Source organism: Lissotriton helveticus, chromosome 12 (genome assembly GCF_964261635.1).
Source record: "Lissotriton helveticus chromosome 12, aLisHel1.1, whole genome shotgun sequence".
NCBI lineage: Eukaryota > Metazoa > Chordata > Amphibia > Caudata > Salamandridae > Lissotriton > Lissotriton helveticus.
In genome coordinates, this window is record NC_136073.1 from 915,833,855 (window position 1) to 915,853,537 (window position 19,683).

At 43.2% G+C, this 19,683-nt stretch overlaps 1 protein-coding gene across 1 annotated transcript in view; it reads right to left on the minus strand.

The window, feature by feature from the left end:
- Positions 1 to 19,683, minus strand: part of LOC144798233 (uncharacterized) — a 197,805-nt gene that overhangs the window by 113,907 nt on the left and 64,215 nt on the right. Inside the window, exons 5-9 of the mRNA XM_078668982.1 lie at positions 17,580 to 17,726; positions 17,348 to 17,455; positions 16,954 to 17,049; positions 16,564 to 16,653; positions 15,837 to 15,947 (exon numbers count right to left, since the gene is read on the minus strand). Coding sequence (XP_078525108.1) covers positions 15,837 to 15,947; positions 16,564 to 16,653; positions 16,954 to 17,049; positions 17,348 to 17,455; positions 17,580 to 17,726 — 552 coding nt within the window. The remainder of the gene's footprint in view (positions 1 to 15,836; positions 15,948 to 16,563; positions 16,654 to 16,953; positions 17,050 to 17,347; positions 17,456 to 17,579; positions 17,727 to 19,683) is intronic.

Genomic DNA, 19,683 nt, shown 5'->3' on the forward strand with positions numbered 1-19,683 from the left:
GAATAAGACACAAGTCCCACACGACCTCATGAAACAAACGAACCTTCTGCCATCCTTGTTGATGGAGATTCTTTGCTGTGGCGGCTCCTACTCAAAGGCGTAGGAACGTTGCCTCACTACTTTTCAGGAGTGTAATGAAAACTAAAATGATACTAACTCAATGTTATTATTGTATTTTTTCCTGTTGCAGGAGCGGCAGCTTTGCGAGGCGGGCGGGGCTGCTCTGATGACAGAGCAGGGGAGGGGTGGGGTGGTTTTGACTCCCTAAGTGCTCATGAATGTTTGGCCGCCGTCTGTTAAGTGCATCTGTAAGAGAGTTTATGTGTGTACACGTCTTTGTGAACACAGGAGCTGTGGGCCTGATTCACAGAGGTGACTTACACTTTTGAGTAGTTTACACATTTGAGTAAGTTTTTGGCTATTCACAAAATCCAAGTGTAAATTCACTTGAAAATTAAAACCTACATGTCTCCACCAAAGTGAAGGGCCTGAGAGCTATACACTTTTGAGTGGGTTTACTACCTTTTAGCTACTCACAAAATCTGAGTGTAAGTTACACTTTTGGAGTAAATTTACACTCAGATTTTGTTTTACATTGTGAACTCAGAAAAGAAGGGGTGTAATACACAGTTCTCTTCTCAGGCCTGGCCGCGGTAAATAGTAGGTATCTTCCAAGGGAGACGTTCGGCCCTAAATTAAAGTACTGTACTTGGAGACCTTTAAATGTTATTTATTTAAAAAAAAAAAAAAATTAAGAGTTTTATATAGCGCTGCTAGACCCGGAGGTATCAGAGCGCTTTACATGAGGAATTTAGCTTTTAGCATATTACAAACGTTACAAAATTTACATGAAAGATCGTTGCGGGGAAGAGGAAAAACAAGGTTATACAAATACATCTAATGATTAGATCATTACAAAAACAGAAGATATTAAGGAGCAATGGGAGCGAGGGAAAATAGGGGTCAGGGAAAAGAGGGAGCAGGGAAACGTGGGAATGAGTGGGAGCAGGGAGGAAGGAACTGACAAAGGACGGAACAAGACGGCAGGTCAGGATCAGAGAAGAGAGTGAGAAGGAAGATGGGGACAAGAAAAGGGGTTCTGAGAGAGGGAGAGGAGGTCATCGGAGGAAGATATAAAGAGACAGCAGCGAAAGGACGAGGAGTGCCACGCACCAATGTCCGGCTGGGTAGGTGACGGCCGCGGGCGCCTGACTCCTCTATAGCCGAACCAAGCGGCTCCACTGGGCATCGGCCGTGTCGTCTCAACGTCTTTACATAAGTTTCCACAAAATTATAGAATTACACCAGTTACAGGTTACATGAGGAATTTAGCATTTAGCATATTACAAACGTTACAAAATTTACATGAAAGATCGTTGCTAGGTGCTGTAAAGCCACCCGGTACCATGCAGTTTAAAATTTAAGCCCCTTAAATTCGGAATTACTGCATGGACCCAATTTTTAAATTCATAAAACCACATGGAATTTCCAATTCTGTGAGGATTAATGCATAACTCTGAGAAGCTGATAAATATATAGTGGCCATCTGAGTAGAGGGGTGAGTGACGAAGGGGAGTGGGGCACAGGGCACAGAAGGGGTAAAATCACACCTGAACCTCCCACAACCAGCAAAACTGGGTCTGGAAAAATCAACCCCAAATCAATCCGGCAGAGTGAATTCCATGAGGTAATACCGCTCTGTCTGACTCTTAATGAGAGCTTTTATGTTCAACTCAGTGCAAACTTTGGGGCTGCTTAAAATGTTCAATGGGTCTCACAAAGCAGAGACTACATGGTGAGGTTTCTGTTAAAGCAAACAGTCTAAAAAAATGTGATATTGAAATGTAGTCACAAAAGCAATATGCCTCCATTTTACATTTTGAATGATGAAATACAAAGCTTATTGGTTGGCGCACAGGCTTTGAAATGTTCGATTTGGGCTATTGTAGCGTGCTCCTGTGGTATCACTCTCTCCCCCTTGGAGTGTTGTATTTGAAAGTTTTGAAGCGTCCTCTGTGTAGGGGACGACCCACTGGGCACAGCTTTTGTGTCGCTTAAAATTTTTTCAAATATTCCTTATGGAACTACTCACCTTCACCTTATACCAAAGTTACTTCAGATGGGAAGAAGAACATTTCTTACAACTCATGGGAACCTCAATGGGCAATTGTGCCGCTCCAGCATATGTGAACAGTTTTATTAACATTTTTGAGAACCGATACATCCTGAATTAAGAGTCTTGGAAACAACATGCTTGAGTCTTCTTTAGATTCATAGACGACATCTTTGTACTCTGGGAAGGGACCTCGCAAGACCTTCTATCAGCATTGAATCAACTCAATGAAATAAATGATCTCATCCAATTTACTCACACGATTGACAATAAAACTATCGCATATCTAGATGTCCCACTCACACGAAACAGAGATAAAATTGAAATGACTCTATACAAAAAAAAAACAGATCGGAACAATTTGCTCCATTACAAAAGCTTTCACCAAACATCTTTGAAGAACAATCTTCCTATATCTCAGCTATACAGAGTGAAAAGAATAGTATCTGAGGAACATGAATTACAAAGACAACTACAAAACATGGTTACAAGGTTTGAAGAAAGAGAATACCCGAAACATATTTTGGAAAAAGCAGTAGAAAAGTGTACAACCAAAACCAGAAAAGACCTTTTAAAAACTGTTTCAAAACAAGATACATTGAAAACTGTGATAGTATCCAAATTTTCGACTATGAGCCACGACTATAAGAAAATAATCAAAAAACATTGGGCACTACTTACAAATGAACCAGATTTCCAAAACTTCATTGCTCACCAACCCACTTTTGGATACACCAGAAGCAAAAATCTACAAGATATCTTAAAACAAAAGGGAGACACAGAAACGAGCAAATACTTAGGAACCATACCTTGCTATAATTGCAGTTACTGCAATAACATAATAAAGGGCAACACCATGACACATCCCATGAGAGGGACACCCATCCAATTAAAGACCACAGCGACCTGCGATTCACAACAAGTAATATATTATCTAAAATGTCCATGTGGACTTATTTATGTGGGCAAAACGATCAGAAAAATCAAAACACGAATATCAGAACACAAGAGCAATATAAGAACCAACAACTTGAGATCTAGTGTGGCCACACATTTCAATGAGAGACAACACAACATCAGCCAACTAAAATTCGCGGTGTTGGAAACCATTGTTAAAACCCCAGGCAGAGACCTGAACCAAACATTATTACAACGAGAAAACCACTGGATATACTTTTTGAATGCCATGAAACCTAATGGGCTCAATGACAGAGTAGAATTCTCTTGCTACCTATAGATTACGGACCTTACTCCAGAATTTCCGAACTTTACTCGCTAAAGCAGTACATTACAAATTGAACTACAAGACTGTTTTTGTATTTTTGTATGTATGTATTTTTATATGTTTTTCCATGTTTTTCATATGTTTTCTGATGTACTATTCCGGATCAACATGAATGTTCACCCATCACATTGATTGAATTCCACAGCACAATATTCATTTACACAACCTTTTTTATCCTCCCAACATAGCGTCCATAGCACACTCATTAATACAGACTCTCCTTCTAATACACCCCAATACAAGCATCCCACCATTCTAAAATGGCGATCACTTTGAATCACTTTTTAGTCCGTTATTGATTTCTTTACAAATTCATTACGGAAGAACTGCAGGTTCCATTATGGAACCCGACCAGAACATGCAACACAACAACGATTAGCGTATCCCTACGCATGTATCACAAACAAGATTCCTGACACGAGAACTCTGTCACTTTTTAGATAACTTCAAACGAAATTACACAGATACCCGCTCTAACACTTTAACGCATGCTTTTCACCACTTCAAGATGGCGCCCACGTTTTTTAATCACCCCCAGTCCTCTATTTATCTCCAAACATATCCATCACGGACGAACAGCGGGCTCACTTTTGGAACCCGGTCAGAATACGAGAGACACCCTTCAGCACCCTTTTCACATGACTTAGAGGTAAGATGCCTGACACGAGCACTTTTAACTGCACATTCTAATCGCGTCATAGCGCGATACATTTGATAGAATAAATACACGTGTTTATATAATTTTAGGCACATCGGTTAGATAACGATCACGCCCTCATATATTTCACTTCCATACAAGATCACAACCCAGCAATTCATACCTTTTCCTTGTCTGTTCCCGCTGATCATTATATCTCTTAAGATTTTACTTTTTGATAACAGATTGCATTTCCGTGAAAATGGTTATATTGACACTGAAATATGTTTATCAACGTGTACGATAGGATCCTAACCTCATACTGAGTACATTTGATCTGTTTACGTTTATATTCCCCTGAAGAAGTGCACCAAGTGCACGAAATGCATCGGGAACGTTTTTTGAAAAAATCCACGGATTATAATATCATGTGAATATTGCTAATATGAATTCAATGATGAAGGTAATGACAACAATTATCTTCAAATAAATATACAACTTATGAAAATTTCACCTTGATTGGATCAAATATTTCTTCTAAAATTATACGTTTTTAAGCGACACAAAAGCTGTGCCCAGTGGGTCGTCCCCTACACAGAGGACGCTTCAAAACATTTTGAATGACGACCATGCAGCCCTAATCTTGTTGATGGTTGTAAGAAAGTGGCTCTGTATATACCGCACCAAAGTAAGGTTCAGTGTGCACAGAGTCCACAGTCCCCAGAGGTTTGGCAGAGGCTAAAGTTAGATATAACCTTACTCTCTAAATCCCACACCAGCCACGGTTCAAGGGGAGGGTGGGAGTGGGAGGGTGGGAAGTCCTATTATTGAGGTACTGAAACTCTGATCTTTGAGGGCTGCATGAGTTGCTGTTTGAAGTGTATGACTGCTCACACTTTCCCCACTTCTGGAAGATACGCCGAGTTTAGCCCCCACAGGGCGGCTACTCATGGGGACGAGATGGTTGACGGAGGGACACCAAACAGTAATAACAGCACATACTAGTATTTCCTGCCCGAGTTTAAGTGCAGGTTGTTTGTTGGGACCAGGGGATGGGGTGACAGAAGAAAATCAAATGCTGCATTATCTAGCCGAACAGATGTCATTATTTCCTTGTGCTATTGTCGGGTTTAAGCACTTGCTGACTAGCGCCGCCCGGCCTCCGGGATGTGGGCTCACTGGCTGTGTGATAACTGATTAACGATACTTATGGGACATTTGTGAATGGCGGGACTGACGGACCAAATGATTGTATGTTTTCTAAATCTGCAATAAAAACACAGTTTAAAAAAATAATAACCTTACTCTCTAAAGTGGTAGCTTGATCGAGCAGTAAGGCAGTATCAGAGGACAGTGTAAAGCATTTGTTGTACACACTCAGTCAGCAAATGGTCTCACACACTCAAGAGCTGAACTCTAGGCCAATTGTTTTGTATATAAAAATATATTTTTGCTTTATTTTAGAACCACAAGTAGGTATAAAAATACTTTCTCAGAATGAGTTGCTACAGTTGAATACTTTCAAATAGCCGTAGACTTTTAAATGCAATAGATACAGTTGTTGTAATATGCAACAGAAGTTAAACACAATTATAACATTGAGCTCAATGGGAATTTTAAGTAAAATGCAATATCAATTATTTTACGTGTGTTTTTCTTACTAAGGGCTGGATCCTGGATTCAGCCCTGGTGCATCTCCTGGAAACAGTTGCAAGAAATCGTTTTTGTTACACAGGTGATTTTTAAGGAATATTTGTATGCTTAAAAAATCGACAGAAGAATTTCTGGCAAAAAACAGCCAATGTTATCCTTTGGAGGAAAATCAGGTTATCGGAAAATCACAGTTGTAATACTTTTTAAGGTCAGTGCTAGGCTCAAAAATCCAGAACTGGGATCTCTCCTGGTAACAGGGGAGTAATTTCCTTTTCGTTGGTCGGGTGATTTTTAGTGAATATTTCAAAGTTGCAAAACTCGACAGTCAATGTTACCCTATGGAGAAAATGTAGGTTATCGGTTTTCAGGTAAGTACTCGACTGGCAGAGTTAAGGTTCTGAGGGTACACTCAGGGGTCTCCCAGGTTGATGTAGGTACAGTTGTTACACCCTCAGCGGCACAGGGGCAGCCGGGTGTAGAGAGAGTAGGCCCAATGTTAGCCTATGGCATGTAGGGGGCCTTTAGGTTGGTGGCTGCTAGCAGGCAGGTCACCTGTCTGTGGGAGCTGAGCTCCTGGTCACTTACACAGGGCAAGTGGGGATGTAGAATAGAACAGACGCTGCACTTCCAGTGGCACTCGGGCAGCTGGATGCAGGGTGCTTTTGGGCCGTCGGGCGCCCAATGGTTTTCAATGGGAAAGCTACAAGACGAGCAAAGGCTGCAAACTCGTGGACAGAGATTCTTCAGGTGCGACCACCACTTCGAGAGGTAAGATGGGAAGCTGTAGGTTAGGTAGACACCCAGGAGTTGGGCACAGGGGGCTGTGGGGTGCCGGGTGCAGGGGTGTCTTTTGGTGTCAGGAAATCTTACTCTCAGTTGGTCAAGAAGATTGACAGTGAATTGACTTTTCGAACCGCCTGGATCTTCGCATCTGAAAATTATGTCTGTTACGCTTTGTCCTATTGTCTAATAGAGGGTTTATTAATCCTGGAACAGATTACTACTTAGCTAGAATTTAAAAAAGTCACCTATAAGGTGTGCTTTGGGTAGCCTCAATTTTTGTTTAGGCTTATATAGGAGCACTGCTGGTTCTTTGGTTTAGAGCCTGCTGGTGCACACCTTGGCACCCAATACCAAAAAACATAAGTGCCAGGGCCCTCGTCAGGAGTCACATATTGATCCTGCCATGCTGCCAATGACAGTGCTGACACAACTACTAAACAACACACACCTAGAAGTGCGACAGTTCAGACCACTCCAGGCCCCCACTGCTATAAGAGTGGCCTGGGCAGCAGGGATTGGTCATTCCCAATGTACATTGAATTAATAAACAACTCTTGTTGTGGTATCTCTAAATTAGATAAACAGCACCACCATGTGGCAGGCAGTCAGAAGTGCTGATGCTGACAATTAAGGGCTGAGCGCCGGAAACCACCGGCTCAAATTAAGCAGCGCTGATAGCAATCCGAAGAATGAGAACGGACTAGATGTACTGCCTTAGTCGCCCGCTGTGATAGTTCTTTGCAGCACATGCTTTGCTCAGTGTGATTTTGTGGGGTCCCTCAAGGAAAAGGTTAATTGTGTTACTACCCTTGATGCCTTGTAAATATTCAAAATATTGTGCATAGTATGTGTGTGTGTTCGTTACACAGCTTTTTTTTTTTTTTAAAGAAGCATTGGCCAGACTCCGTTGTATTGGTATTTTTCTGTTTTGCTTAATTTTGATTTTAAAATTAAATCAGATAAGATTTTGTATTGTGAACTCCTTGACAAAAACCATAGGAAGGAGTTTTATAATGTGAACCACACAGTTCACAGTTTTAGGAAGCTATTGAAAACGCATCTTTTTAGATAACTCTGCATTATTCTACTTGTCCTGTCAGCACCGGGAAGCCCGTCTTGGGTAGCTAGGCACTCTATAAAACATTTAACATAAAATGTAAAAAATCTGAGACCTAATGTTATTTTCCTGTTTCCTTGTTCTGTTTTGCTTTGTAAAAAATGTTTTTATCTTTACTAAGGTAAGGAAATAAAATTATAAAAGTTATTCATTTCCCCTCTGATCTTTCCATGTCTGATGTTTCAGCTTGAAGACTTTGAGAGAGGTGAATTAAGGGTCACGAGGAGGCTGCAGCTTGGCATTAGGTGTCTTTGTTTTGGCACACTCCCTTTCTGCTCACCGGTGAAGCCTTTTCTAAGACACTTCTGTGGTGGACAGGAGCTGAGTCATGTTCATCTGGAGAAATCTGTCTCCTGGAATACATCTCTGGATAGTGTGACACACAGGAGGAGCAGAACAAGAGATGGCAATCCCATACGAGCAGATACATTCCAGCCAGAGGTTCAGAGCATGTTCAGCAAAGGAGAGTTTTGATCCCTTTTCTGTTCACCCTGCATGTTAATGATCTAGACAAGAAATGTTGTACAGTAGGCTCTGATGCACCCGTCATTGAGGACAGAAGGTTTACTGTTTCATTGGGTGCAAACAATGAGGTTTTAATTCCGTGTAGAGCTAATGGGTTGGTGGCGGTACTGAATGTCAAGTAGGGAAAATCGTGGTAACATAATATTGTTACCAAAATAGTGACCGCCAAACTATCGACAAGATCCGTATGTATAGGTAAGTATAGCATCACTCTACTTAACTCAACATATAAGTACCTTGACAATATACCTTCAAGGTACAAAGAAGTGGAGTTAAATATAGTCTACGTCAAAGATATCATGCTGTCATGATAGTCCCTACTCAAATTCCTCTAGGCCACGACCAGTGGTCTGAACGACTGGTTTCTATGTATGATGATTTTATGACAATACAATGTGTGACAATTAGCCTCTTGAATTCACAGGTCAGGTCCTTGGGAAGGTTTTGAATTCAAAGATCAGGTTCTTGAGAAGGTTTTGAATTCACGGGTCAGGTCCTGGACAAGATTTGGAATTCACATGTAAGGTCAATGAAAAGGTTTTGAATTCACATGTAAGGTCAATGAAAAGGTTTTGAATTCACATGTAAGGTCAATGAAAAGGTTTTGAATTCACATGTAAGGTCAATGAAAAGGTTTTGAATTCACAGGTCAGGTCCTTGAGAAGGTTTTGAATTCACATGTAAGGTCAATGAAAAGGTTTTGAATTCACATGTCAGGTCCTTGAGAAGGTTTTGAATTCACATGTAAGGTCAATGAAAAGGTTTTGAATTCAAAGATCAGGTCCTTGAGAAGGATTTGAATTCACAGGTCAGGTCCTTGAGAAGGTTTTGAATTCACACATCAGGTCCTTGAGAAGGTTTTGAATTCAAAAGGTCAGGTCCTTGATAAGGTTTTGAATTCACACGTCAGGTCTTTGAGAAGGTTTTGAATTCACATATCAGGTCCTTGAGAAGGTTTTGAATTCAAAGGTCAGGTCCTTGAGAAGGATTTGAAATCACAGGTCAGGTCCTTGAGAAGGTTTTGAATTCAAAGGTCAGGTCCTTGAGAAGGTTTTGAATTCAAAGGTCAGGTCCTTGAGAAGGTTTTGAATTCAAAGGTCAGGTCCTTGAGAAGGTTTTGAATTCAAAGGTCAGGTCCTTGAGAAGGTTTTGAATTCAAAGGTCAGGTCCTTGAGAAGGTTTTGAATTCAAAGGTCAGGTCCTTGAGAAGGTTTTGAATTCAAAGGTCAGGTCCTTGAGAAGGTTTTGAATTCACACGTCAGGTCCTTGAGAAGGTTTTGAATTCAAAAGGTCAGGTCCTTGAGAAGGTTTTGAATTCACACGTCAGGTCTTTGAGAAGGTTTTGAATTCACACATCAGGTCCTTGAGAAGGTTTTGAATTCAAAGGTCAGGTCCTTGAGAAGGTTTTGAATTCACAGGTCACGTCCTTGAGAAGGTTTTGAATTCAAAGGTCAGGTCCTTGAGAAGGTTTTGAATTCAAAGGTCAGGTCCTTGAGAAGGTTTTGAATTCAAAGGTCAGGTCCTTGAGAAGGTTTTGAATTCAAAGGTCAGATCCTTGAGAAGGTTTTGAATTCAAAGGTCAGGTCCTTGAGAAGGTTTTGAATTCAAAGGTCAGGTCTTTGAGAAGGTTTTGAATTCACACGTCAGGTCCTTGAGAAGTTTTGAATTCAAAGCTCAGGTTCTTGAGAAGGTTTTGAACTCACAGGTCAGGTCCTGGAGAAGGTTTTGAATTCACAGCTCAGGTCCTTGAGAAGGTTTTGGATTCAAAGGTCAGGTCCTTGAGAAGGTTTTGGATTCAAAGGTCAGGTCCTTGAGAAGGTTTTGAATTCACAGGTCAGGTCCTTGAGAAGGTTTTGATTTCAAAGTTCAGGTCCTTGAGAAGGTTTTGAATTCAAAGGTCAGGTCCTTGAGAAGGTTTTGAATTCACAGGTCAGGTCCTTGAGAAGGTTTTGGATTCAAAGGTCAGGTCCTTGAGAAGGTTTTGGATTCAAAGGTCAGGTCCTTGAGAAGGTTTTGAATTCAAAGGTCAGGTCCTTGAGAAGGTTTTGAATTCACAGCTCAGGTCCTTGAGAAGGTTTTGAATTCACACGTCAGGTCCTTGAGAAGGTTTTGAATTCACAGGTCAGGTCCTTGAGAAGGTTTTGAATTCAAAGGTCAGGTCCTTGAGAAGGTTTTGAATTCAAAGGTCAGGTCCTTGAGAAGGTTTTGAATTCAAAGGTCAGGTCCTTGAGAAGGTTTTGAATTCAAAGGTCAGGTCTTTGAGAAGGTTTTGAATTCACACGTCAGGTTCTTGAGAAGGTTTTGAACTCACAGGTCAGGTCCTGGAGAAGGTTTTGAATTCACAGCTCAGGTCCTTGAGAAGTTTTGATTTCAAAGGTCAGGTCCTTGAGAAGGTTTTGAATTCAAAGGTCAGGTCCTTGAGAAGGTTTTGAATTCACAGATCGGCTCCTTGGGATCCTCCTGGATTCAAAGATCAGGTCCTTGAGCACCACACATACTTGGATGAAGTCAATCTGAGTGAACGATCTCTCCCTAGTAAAAATCAAAGCTTTTTCATACCTTAATGTGGTCTTTGAAATGAAAGTGGCCTAGAACGCTCTAAGTTCTTCTAACCGTTATAAATGATCAAAGAGAAATAGCTGATTCTCTATCTTTGTCCATAGACATGGTGGTCGGCACGTCCCCTCGATGATAAAGATTTACTCTGCCACAATGTTTCCTTAGCATGGAAGGGCTGAGCTTATATTGGAACTCCCTAGTCCTCCGGATTTAGGAGAAAACATCTCTAAAATGACTCTTGAGCTGGGTTGTAATGGCGTTTTGTATATCACTATCCGGTTTGTAATCACAGATTAAACCATTCTTGGCCACTTTGGGGGTATTTGGGGTATTGCAGGCACCATATTTAGACATCTCCAACAGGACCAGGATTGCTTCCTTGTAAATGCTTCCAGAGAGCCATGGCTGGTCAGTTGCCATGCAAGGGGGACAGTTAGTAAATGTTTTTAATTTGTGGGTTAATTTCTGCAAAACAAAAATAAATGGCCACAATGCACTAGGAAGTTCCCTAGCAGGGCATTCCCTAGCAGGAACAATGTACAGCAGAGGGCATACCTTTTGATGGCCATCACTTCAAGGTTTCCACCAGCGGAGACACGGGGGCTCTGTTGGTGGACACTTGGTGTTTCTCCCTCCTTTGAATGGGGCAGGCAAATGATGGGTTTGGTGGATGTGGTGTCTGACGCTTTTTGGAGTAAGCTTTGCATCTGCTTAACTCTAAATGAGCCCATTTGTTCTTTGCATTTTTAAAATCTAATTAATTATTGAAACAATCCATATGAGAATTTAGGGCCTGATTTATACTTTGTCGGACGGAGTCCACCGGTCAAGCGGACAACTCTTTGCATTGACAGGAAACACCGCCATGGCGGGTCCTTTAATGTAAGAAAACTTTGACCGACTATATTGTTAGTCATGACAGACACCTGTGAAATGTTTCAAAAGTGTTTAGTTTTTCAAAAACAAACTCTCAAAGTGGGGGTTTGTTTTATAAAATGAAAAAAACTTTATCCCTACATACCAGGAATTTTCTCCCAGAGTGTGGGGTCATTTTTGTTTTTTTCCAGTCCCTTACTACCAAGTTTGTCCTGGCAGTGTCGGATAGAAAAAATAGTGCAAAGGGTGTAAAGTCCCTTCTCCAACAGCCCAAAATCCATTGGTGTTGTGAAAGGAAGTATTCTGTCGATGGAGCCAACTAGGGCTCTTTCAATAAAATATTTATGGTGTGCCCCATTCTAACTTAGGCGAGTGGACCGTCAGTTTGTTGGGCAGGGTACTCTGTCGTATTTGCCATGGAATACCTGTCTTCTAAACTCTAAGCCAGGCCCTTAGGATTTGTAGAAATATCTTTTGGGATAAATCCTGTCTGACTGGGTGTTCATTATGCATGTAAGGTCTCGCTTAACAAGATTTAGGACCAGTCCGGTGGCAGGTCAATTCGGTGTCCCTAAAGTTAGGGTGCCAGAATGGACTACTCTCTGCTGCAAATAATGATCTCTGCTAAGACCGAAGAGAGTTATTTCTTAACCCTTTAGTAATCTTCTTCAGACGTGGAACATGTAGACCAACTTTTTTCAAACCGTTTGATGTGGAATACCAAAGCCATCAACGTTGTGGTTCGTTTCTGAAAGCAGCAATATTCAAAGGGCAGGCCCAAGAGACCCCCAGAGTAAATGGCTCATTTAAAGAGTTTGTGTAAGAGCGTGTGTACAATCAAAAAGCCTCTAATACAGATGCTCCTTCATCTCTTCTTACAGTCCATTTTATTTCTTTGTATTGGATTTCTAGAGCAAATTCTTGCTTTTGTCAGCATGCTTCACAGAATAAGCATGTCAGGTTGTGGTGCTGGTGCGCTCAGCTTTCTCTGAACTCGCGATCCTTCTGCAGTGTATCCAAATCCAAGACCTCTACGCTTCCAGGAAGGCCCTGAAGACATTTAACGTCTGCTCCCTGGATTCCGCTCTTAGGTTTGACATTTTGTCAGCTCTGGTTGGTGAAGTACAAGTGGCCCTTTGATGTGTATGCGGCGTTGTACCAAAGGGACCTCTTTAAATTAGGACCAGTATTAGTCAGTAGCAGACTCTTCACAGACACTTTACCCGAGACAACCAGCATCTTGTTACTAGCTAGAAGGCCAGAGGTTTATCTTTAATCATAGCTGTCCTCACCTGTTCTTCCTCATCAGGCTTCTTCCCAATCCGCTTGACTCAATGGTAAGCACTTCAAGGATTCACTGCACAGGTATCTAGTGTTGGCTCTAAGTTTCCGCCTGGTATAGCGTTCCGTACCATTCTTGAAGAGTAATCCTTCCGAGGAACCAACGGCACATAAGGCGGGAAGGGTATGGAATAGCAGAGACTTCCACTTCTCAGCTGGTTCTAACGGGAACGGAATGCAAAGGCAATGTATCCCACAGTAAGCCCTCAGGACCTTCTGTTGGATAAACCAGTATTGATATTTCACAATTGGAACATCAAAGGCTGAAACGGTCTGGCCCGGCTGGCATCACCAGAAGTCACTACTCAAACGAGCTGGAGGGCACAACCGTGACTTGTGCACATTGAGTCTTGTTGGTCTTGGACGAGATCTCTTAAACAACACCCTCCCCATGCTCCGCAGGATCTACAAGTGGATCCCGACCGAAACAAGAAGAACGGTGACACAGGCCCTCGTCAGCAGCAGAATGGACTACGGCAACGCACTCTAACCAGGAATCCCAGCCAAACACCTACGACGACTACAACGCATCCAAAACGCCTCCGCCCGACTGATCGTCAACGTCCCCCGCCGCAGCCACTTCACCCCCCACCTGAGAGGCCTACACTGGCTCCCCATCGACAAGAGGATCACCTTCAAGCTCCTCACCCACGCACACAAAGCACTCCACAACACCGGACCAGCGTGCCTCAACAGATGACTCAGCTTCCACACCCCCACCCGCCAGCTCCGCTCCGCCAGCCTCGCCCTCATCACCGTACCCCGCATCCAACGAATGACCTCCAGCAGCAGATCCTTCTCCTACCTCGCCGCCAAGACCTGGAACACCCTCCCTACCCACATACGGCAGACCCAAGACCTACTCGCCTTCAGAAGACTCCTCAAGACCTGGCTCTTCGAGCAGTAGCAGCACCCTCCCTCCCCCTCCCCTCAGCACCTTGAGACCCTCACGGGTAAGTAGCGCGCTTTACAAGTTCTCTGATTGATTGATTGATTGATTGATCCTTAAAACCTCAACACATGCATCCTGTATGAAGTATTTCATGGCCATCTGCACCTAGTCACCCTCTTTTTCATTTGTCTGTTTTCAACATACTGTAGTGGAAATGCTGTGTTTGTCCTTCTGTTCTTTTAATACTACAGTGGAGGTGAATCTGCAACTCTACTAATGCCGTGAACCATCATTAACTGTGTGAGAACCGTGCTGATGGATCTGTGGTGAACTAGTGGTTGCTCTGAGTGCACATTTAGTGAGCAGATTTCACTTATGGGTCATTCGAATATTGATTGGTAAAAACTGAATGATTTCTACTGCTTCTCTCACAAATCTTATTCCTGATCTGACAGTCGAGGGAAAATTATGGTTTTCAAGTTGATTTCTGAGGTTTTTAATGAGTCATAACCTTACTGAAGGGCCTACAGAGTGAATTGATGCTGTGAAACCACAGAAAAAGAGACCTATGAAGATCCTCCGTAGGAACAACGGAATTACACAAAAAGTGCTTTTAAAGAGAGGTCTCTCCGATTGGTTTTTGTCTCCACCATGCAGGTGTCTGGAGACTTCACCTCACACACTTTATCTTGCCATGCTTCATCATCGCTGATCACTCCACACCAGAGTATGTGGATACCACCTCGACTGACTCAACCAGCCAAGGCAGTTCCTGATAATTTTCAACTGGATAGAAGCAGGGATCCAGATGAATAATAAAAATACCTTGAGGTATGCCCTAAAAGAATTCATTTTATTACCCAAGATATGGATAAAAAGTATTGCATGGGTGTTTATCTTGCCAACATGTTTCGTCCAGGTTAAATGCACCAGATGGGTAAACGGTCTTCTTCAGGGCTCATAAAATCCCTGCCTAATACATACTCAACCACGTTAACAAATGGAGCATAAGGCTCTCATACCTGTTATAAAGTTACTACTCTATACCCTTATTTGTGGGTTTATTCATTCCTTGTCACTTGTCATGACCAGAGGGTATTTTCCTGTAGTCAGGGTTTGGTTTACAGTTCCACCTAACCTTTCCCTCGCCTGCCTGCAGAGGAACTACACAGGGATTTTACAACTAATTTATACTACTGTAAATAGTGGGTGAGGAGATCTCTCCAAATATCTTTGGATATCTGAATGGTGGAAAAGGATACTAATCGGAGGGTCTTTTTTTTTAAAAGACATAAACACTTGTTGTGTAATTCACAAATTAATACTGGCCTGCTGACCCGGAAGAAAAGGCAAAGTGGGAACAAGATTCACAGGAAGTCACTGCCCAGTACTCACATCTCACACTGGTACTGCCCTCCCTTTCAGTAGGTTTTTTACTTAAGCACACCATGTGCTAAAGATGGTAAGGTTGTACACACTGTACACTCTGAAAATGGTCCTTATTTGAACTCTTGCATGCTTCGGTTAATTCCATCTCTCCTCTGCCCTTAGACGCTAAGCGTTTGTGTCACTGAACCTTCTTTAACCCCCATGAATGCTTATGTTGGTTCCACTTCTGCTCTCCCGTCACATTCTATACTCACCTAGGGCCCGATTCACAGAACTAACTTAAGGCAAAATCCTAAACTTACTACCATTTTGGTATTCACAGAAGACACTTACTCATTTCGGTATTCACAAAAGTTAGGAGTCCTAACTTTAGGACTCCTAAATGCCTTCTGTGAATACCGAAAGTCTTAAAATTAGGATTTTTCTCAGTTTAGTAGTAGTAAAGATAGGACTCCTAACTTTAGGACTCCTAAACGCCTTCTGTGAATACCGAAATGAGTAAGTGCCTTCTGTGAATACTAAAATGGTAGTAAGTTTAGGATTTTGTCTTAAGTTAGTTCTGTGAATCGGGCCCCTAGTGTTATTCCTATGGCTAATGTCCCTCATTTCCTCCCCGCCACACTGCTTACACACAGCATTTGTCTGTCTCGTCAAAGAGCACGGTACCTCTTTCCTCATGGCATCCTCTTCTTCACGACTCATGTCCAGACTGCTCAACAATTGTTCTGTACTTCCAGTGCCCAGTAGAGTAGGCATCCACTGCTCCGGGTCCCACTCCTGATGCAAGAGAAAAGGCAAACCAATGAGGCTCAGACAGCGGCTCACATTACATTCTTCCTATGCTCAAGGTCACCGTGCTTCAGGGATCGCCCACCCTCAGCCATCACTCACAATCTCCAGTTCCGAATCCAACACGTTGACTATCACTAGATCGTGAAGGAAAGATTACAGAGGCAAGTATCGATTTACTGTTCTTCACTCCACATCAGCTTACCTTGACAATGTATCATCCAGGTACATAGATGTGGATTTAAGAAGATTAAATCTGTACTTACCTTGACAATATAGTGGTAGTCAACATGTTGGCATCATTACTTTTTGGAGGCCAATATGAAAACTTGGTATTTTTAGTCACATGAAGCTCACCCCTTGGTCGTGGGCCTTGTCTCCTTAGAGAGAACGCAGATATTTCCTGCACATGGAGTTCAACATTTCGTTAAGGTCTGTGAGCCTTGGGGAGCCCCATCTCTCGTACCCACATACTCGCATGTTGTTCTTTCACTGGTCATGGGCCCAGTGTGTCTAGAGCAATCCCCTTCCCACAGCCCCTCCTCACAGCACTCCTGTTTTTTTGTCTATTCAGAAAGTCCTACACCTTTTTCCCACTAGTTACCTCGTCAGCGTTAAATTCCTCACTCTCGAAAAGATGGTCAATACTGTCACTGTCCAGAAGAATAGGTGCATTTTTCTTGTGGTTCCACACCTGAAGAAAGAGAAGAAGCAAAGCAATGAGGTGCACAGGACAACAGTGCCCACACCTATGGGTGACGTTTGTCTTTCCACCCCATCCTATGGGTGACGTTTGTCTTTCCACCCCATCCTATGGGTGACGTTTGTCTTTCCACCCCATCCTATGGGTGACGTTTGTCTTTCCACCTCATCCTATGGGTGACATTTGTCTTTTGGGTAGGGCCCCTATGTGCTTGGGTCCGTCCCACCGGGTCAGTATCCGAGTTCTCTGTTCTCATATGATCTTCATGTGTCGGAACGTGGAGTATCTTACCTCCTTCCAGCTGGCGTCCTCGTCCATGGTGATGTCCACACTGCCAGTAATGTCTGTGCTCAGGAATGCAGAAGTATACTCCTCATGGCCCCACACCTGCAGAAAGTCAAGAAGCAACGTCCAGACTCTGAGCTAATGCAATGTCCAGACTCTGAGCTAATGTAATGTCCCGACCTTGAGCTAATGCCCTTGTCCTAAACTCAAAACACACACAGCCTTCCTTTCTCCAAGATTCCTGTCTACTAAGCGATGTCTAACTTCCATCAGATTTTCTGCTAACATACCACTGCTCCTTTGGTTACACATCCATTACTCACCTGACATTCAGCTTCTTAAAGTCAACCCCCCCTTCTCCCAGTGGGACATACATCTAGCAGGTCTTGGTGCCCTGTACCTCTGCCCGTTCCGTCTCCTCATCAGAGTTGGTGTCTGGACTCTGGGACAGTTTGTCGGTATTCTTAGTGACCAGTAAATTGAGTGGACTTTGCTCAGGCGAGGACACCTGCAGAAGAGAAGCAGCAACTTATTCCATGTAGTCGGTCTTGTGGGCAACAGCTGCACCGCAGGCAGGGTCCCCAGGCGTTCTGTTGGTGTTGAACCCCCTGTACTTCTCTGCAAACCCATACCTTGCTCGTGCTGTCTTCCATAGGATCGCCACAGACCGTCATTCCTTCAGTTGTTACCTCTTCCTTCATTGGGCTGCCAGCCCCGGGCAGGCCTTCGGTGCTCTGGCTGCCCAGGAGAGTGTGCAGAAGCTGCTCAGAGCCAGTCAGCTGCAGAGAGTGAACAAGACAAGCAATGAGCCTCACAGAGTTTCAATATCCAACGCTGATCCCTCACTGAGCTTTCGACTGAGGTTAGCGGCCGCCCATCTCCCGGAGCCCACCCTTTGAGAGCAGAAAGGGAGACCGGTTCATGATGAGGCTTCCACATTATACATATCCAATCATAAAGACCACCCAAACTACAAGAAGTGAAAATGAAAGATCAAGGCCATGAACCTGGAAGGGACTGAAGGAAAGTCTGTTTGTCAATGTCATGGTCAAAATGTTAGGATTCTGGTCATAAAGAAGCCCAGGGTCAAAGCCAAATCGTTTAGTGTCTTGTTTGGGGACATCCTAGCTGTGCCGTGGACTCTTCCTTAGAAGGTAATATCTTGTTTTTATTCGGGCCTTTCGTCCCAGTGTTGATCAGCTCCCCTGGGAGGGGCACCCCCTACACACTACGACTCCTGGTTCTTGCCAGCATTACTTTTCCCATCAACAAGCTTTGCCTTCATGGCACAATTGCCACAACACGTGCATCATATGTTATGTTAGTTGGCATTTCTTAAGCGCATTATCACCTACAGGTCTCTAAGCGCTGCCAGACAGATCTTACCTAACCAAGAGATATGCCCAGGCACTGCCCGCAGAGACTCGAGAGTGTCAATCATATCTGAGGTAGGGGCAGCCATCTCAAACCAGATGCAACTTCATGTTTGCAGCTGGAGCAAGCATAACACAGCCACAGTTCATGCAAGCGTGCACTGCTAAAATATGGTTGATATACCCCATGCGTGCAGCCAGAGCTATCCCGGGGTAGGTACTTTGTTATTCCAAGCATACAATGGGCACAGTCTTATGTAAGAAGCTATAGTTATCAGATAGAAGATACAGCCTAAGCAATGCAGATATGTGATATGTACGTAGCATGTGGAAGATATAGACTCCTGTATACAGGTAAAGCAGGTATAAAGTAGGTACTGCTTCCAATGTACAGGTACAGCTCTCACATGCCCGGTACATCCTAATCACATGGTAGGTACAGATTCATGCATGTAGGTATTCTTATCACATGGCAGGTACAGTCTCGTCATAAGGTAAGTACAACTTCATGTGTGTAGGTACAGCTCTCATGTGGCAAGTACATATGGTTTGTGCAGCTTCATGTGTGTAGGCATAGCTATCACATGACAGGTACAATATCTTCATATGGTAGGTACAGCTTCATGCGTGTAGGCATAGCTATCACATGGCAGACACAGTCTCTTCATATGGTAGGTACAGCTTCATGCGTGTAGGCATAGCTATCACATGACAGGTACAATAACTTCATAAGGTAGGTACAGCTTCATGCGTGTAGGCATAGCTATCACATGGCATTACAGTCTCTTCATAAGGTAGGTACAGCTTCATGCGTGTAGGCATAGCTATCACATGGCATTACAGTCTCTTCATAAGGTAGGTACAGCTTCATGCGTGTAGGCATAGCTGTCACATGGCAGGTACAGTCTCTTCATATGGTAGGTACAGCTTCATGCGTGTAGGCATAGCTATCACATGGCATTACAGTCTCTTCATAAGGTAGGTACAGCTTCATGCGTGTAGGCATAGCTATCACATGGCATTACAGTCTCTTCATAAGGTAGGTACAGCTTCATGCGTGTAGGCATAGCTGTCACATGGCAGGTACAGTCTCTTCATATGGTAGGTACAGCTTCATGCGTGTAGGCATAGCTATCTCATGACAGATACAGTCTCGTCTTAAGGTAGGTACAGCTTCATACGTGTAGGCATAGCTGTCACATGGCAGGTACAGTCTCTTCATATGGTAGGTACAGCTTCATGCGTGTAGGCATAGCTGTCACATGGCAGGTACAGTCTCGTCATATGGTAGGTACAGCTTCATGCGTGTAGGCATTGCTATCACATGGCAGACACAGTCTCGTCATATGGAAGGTACAGCTTC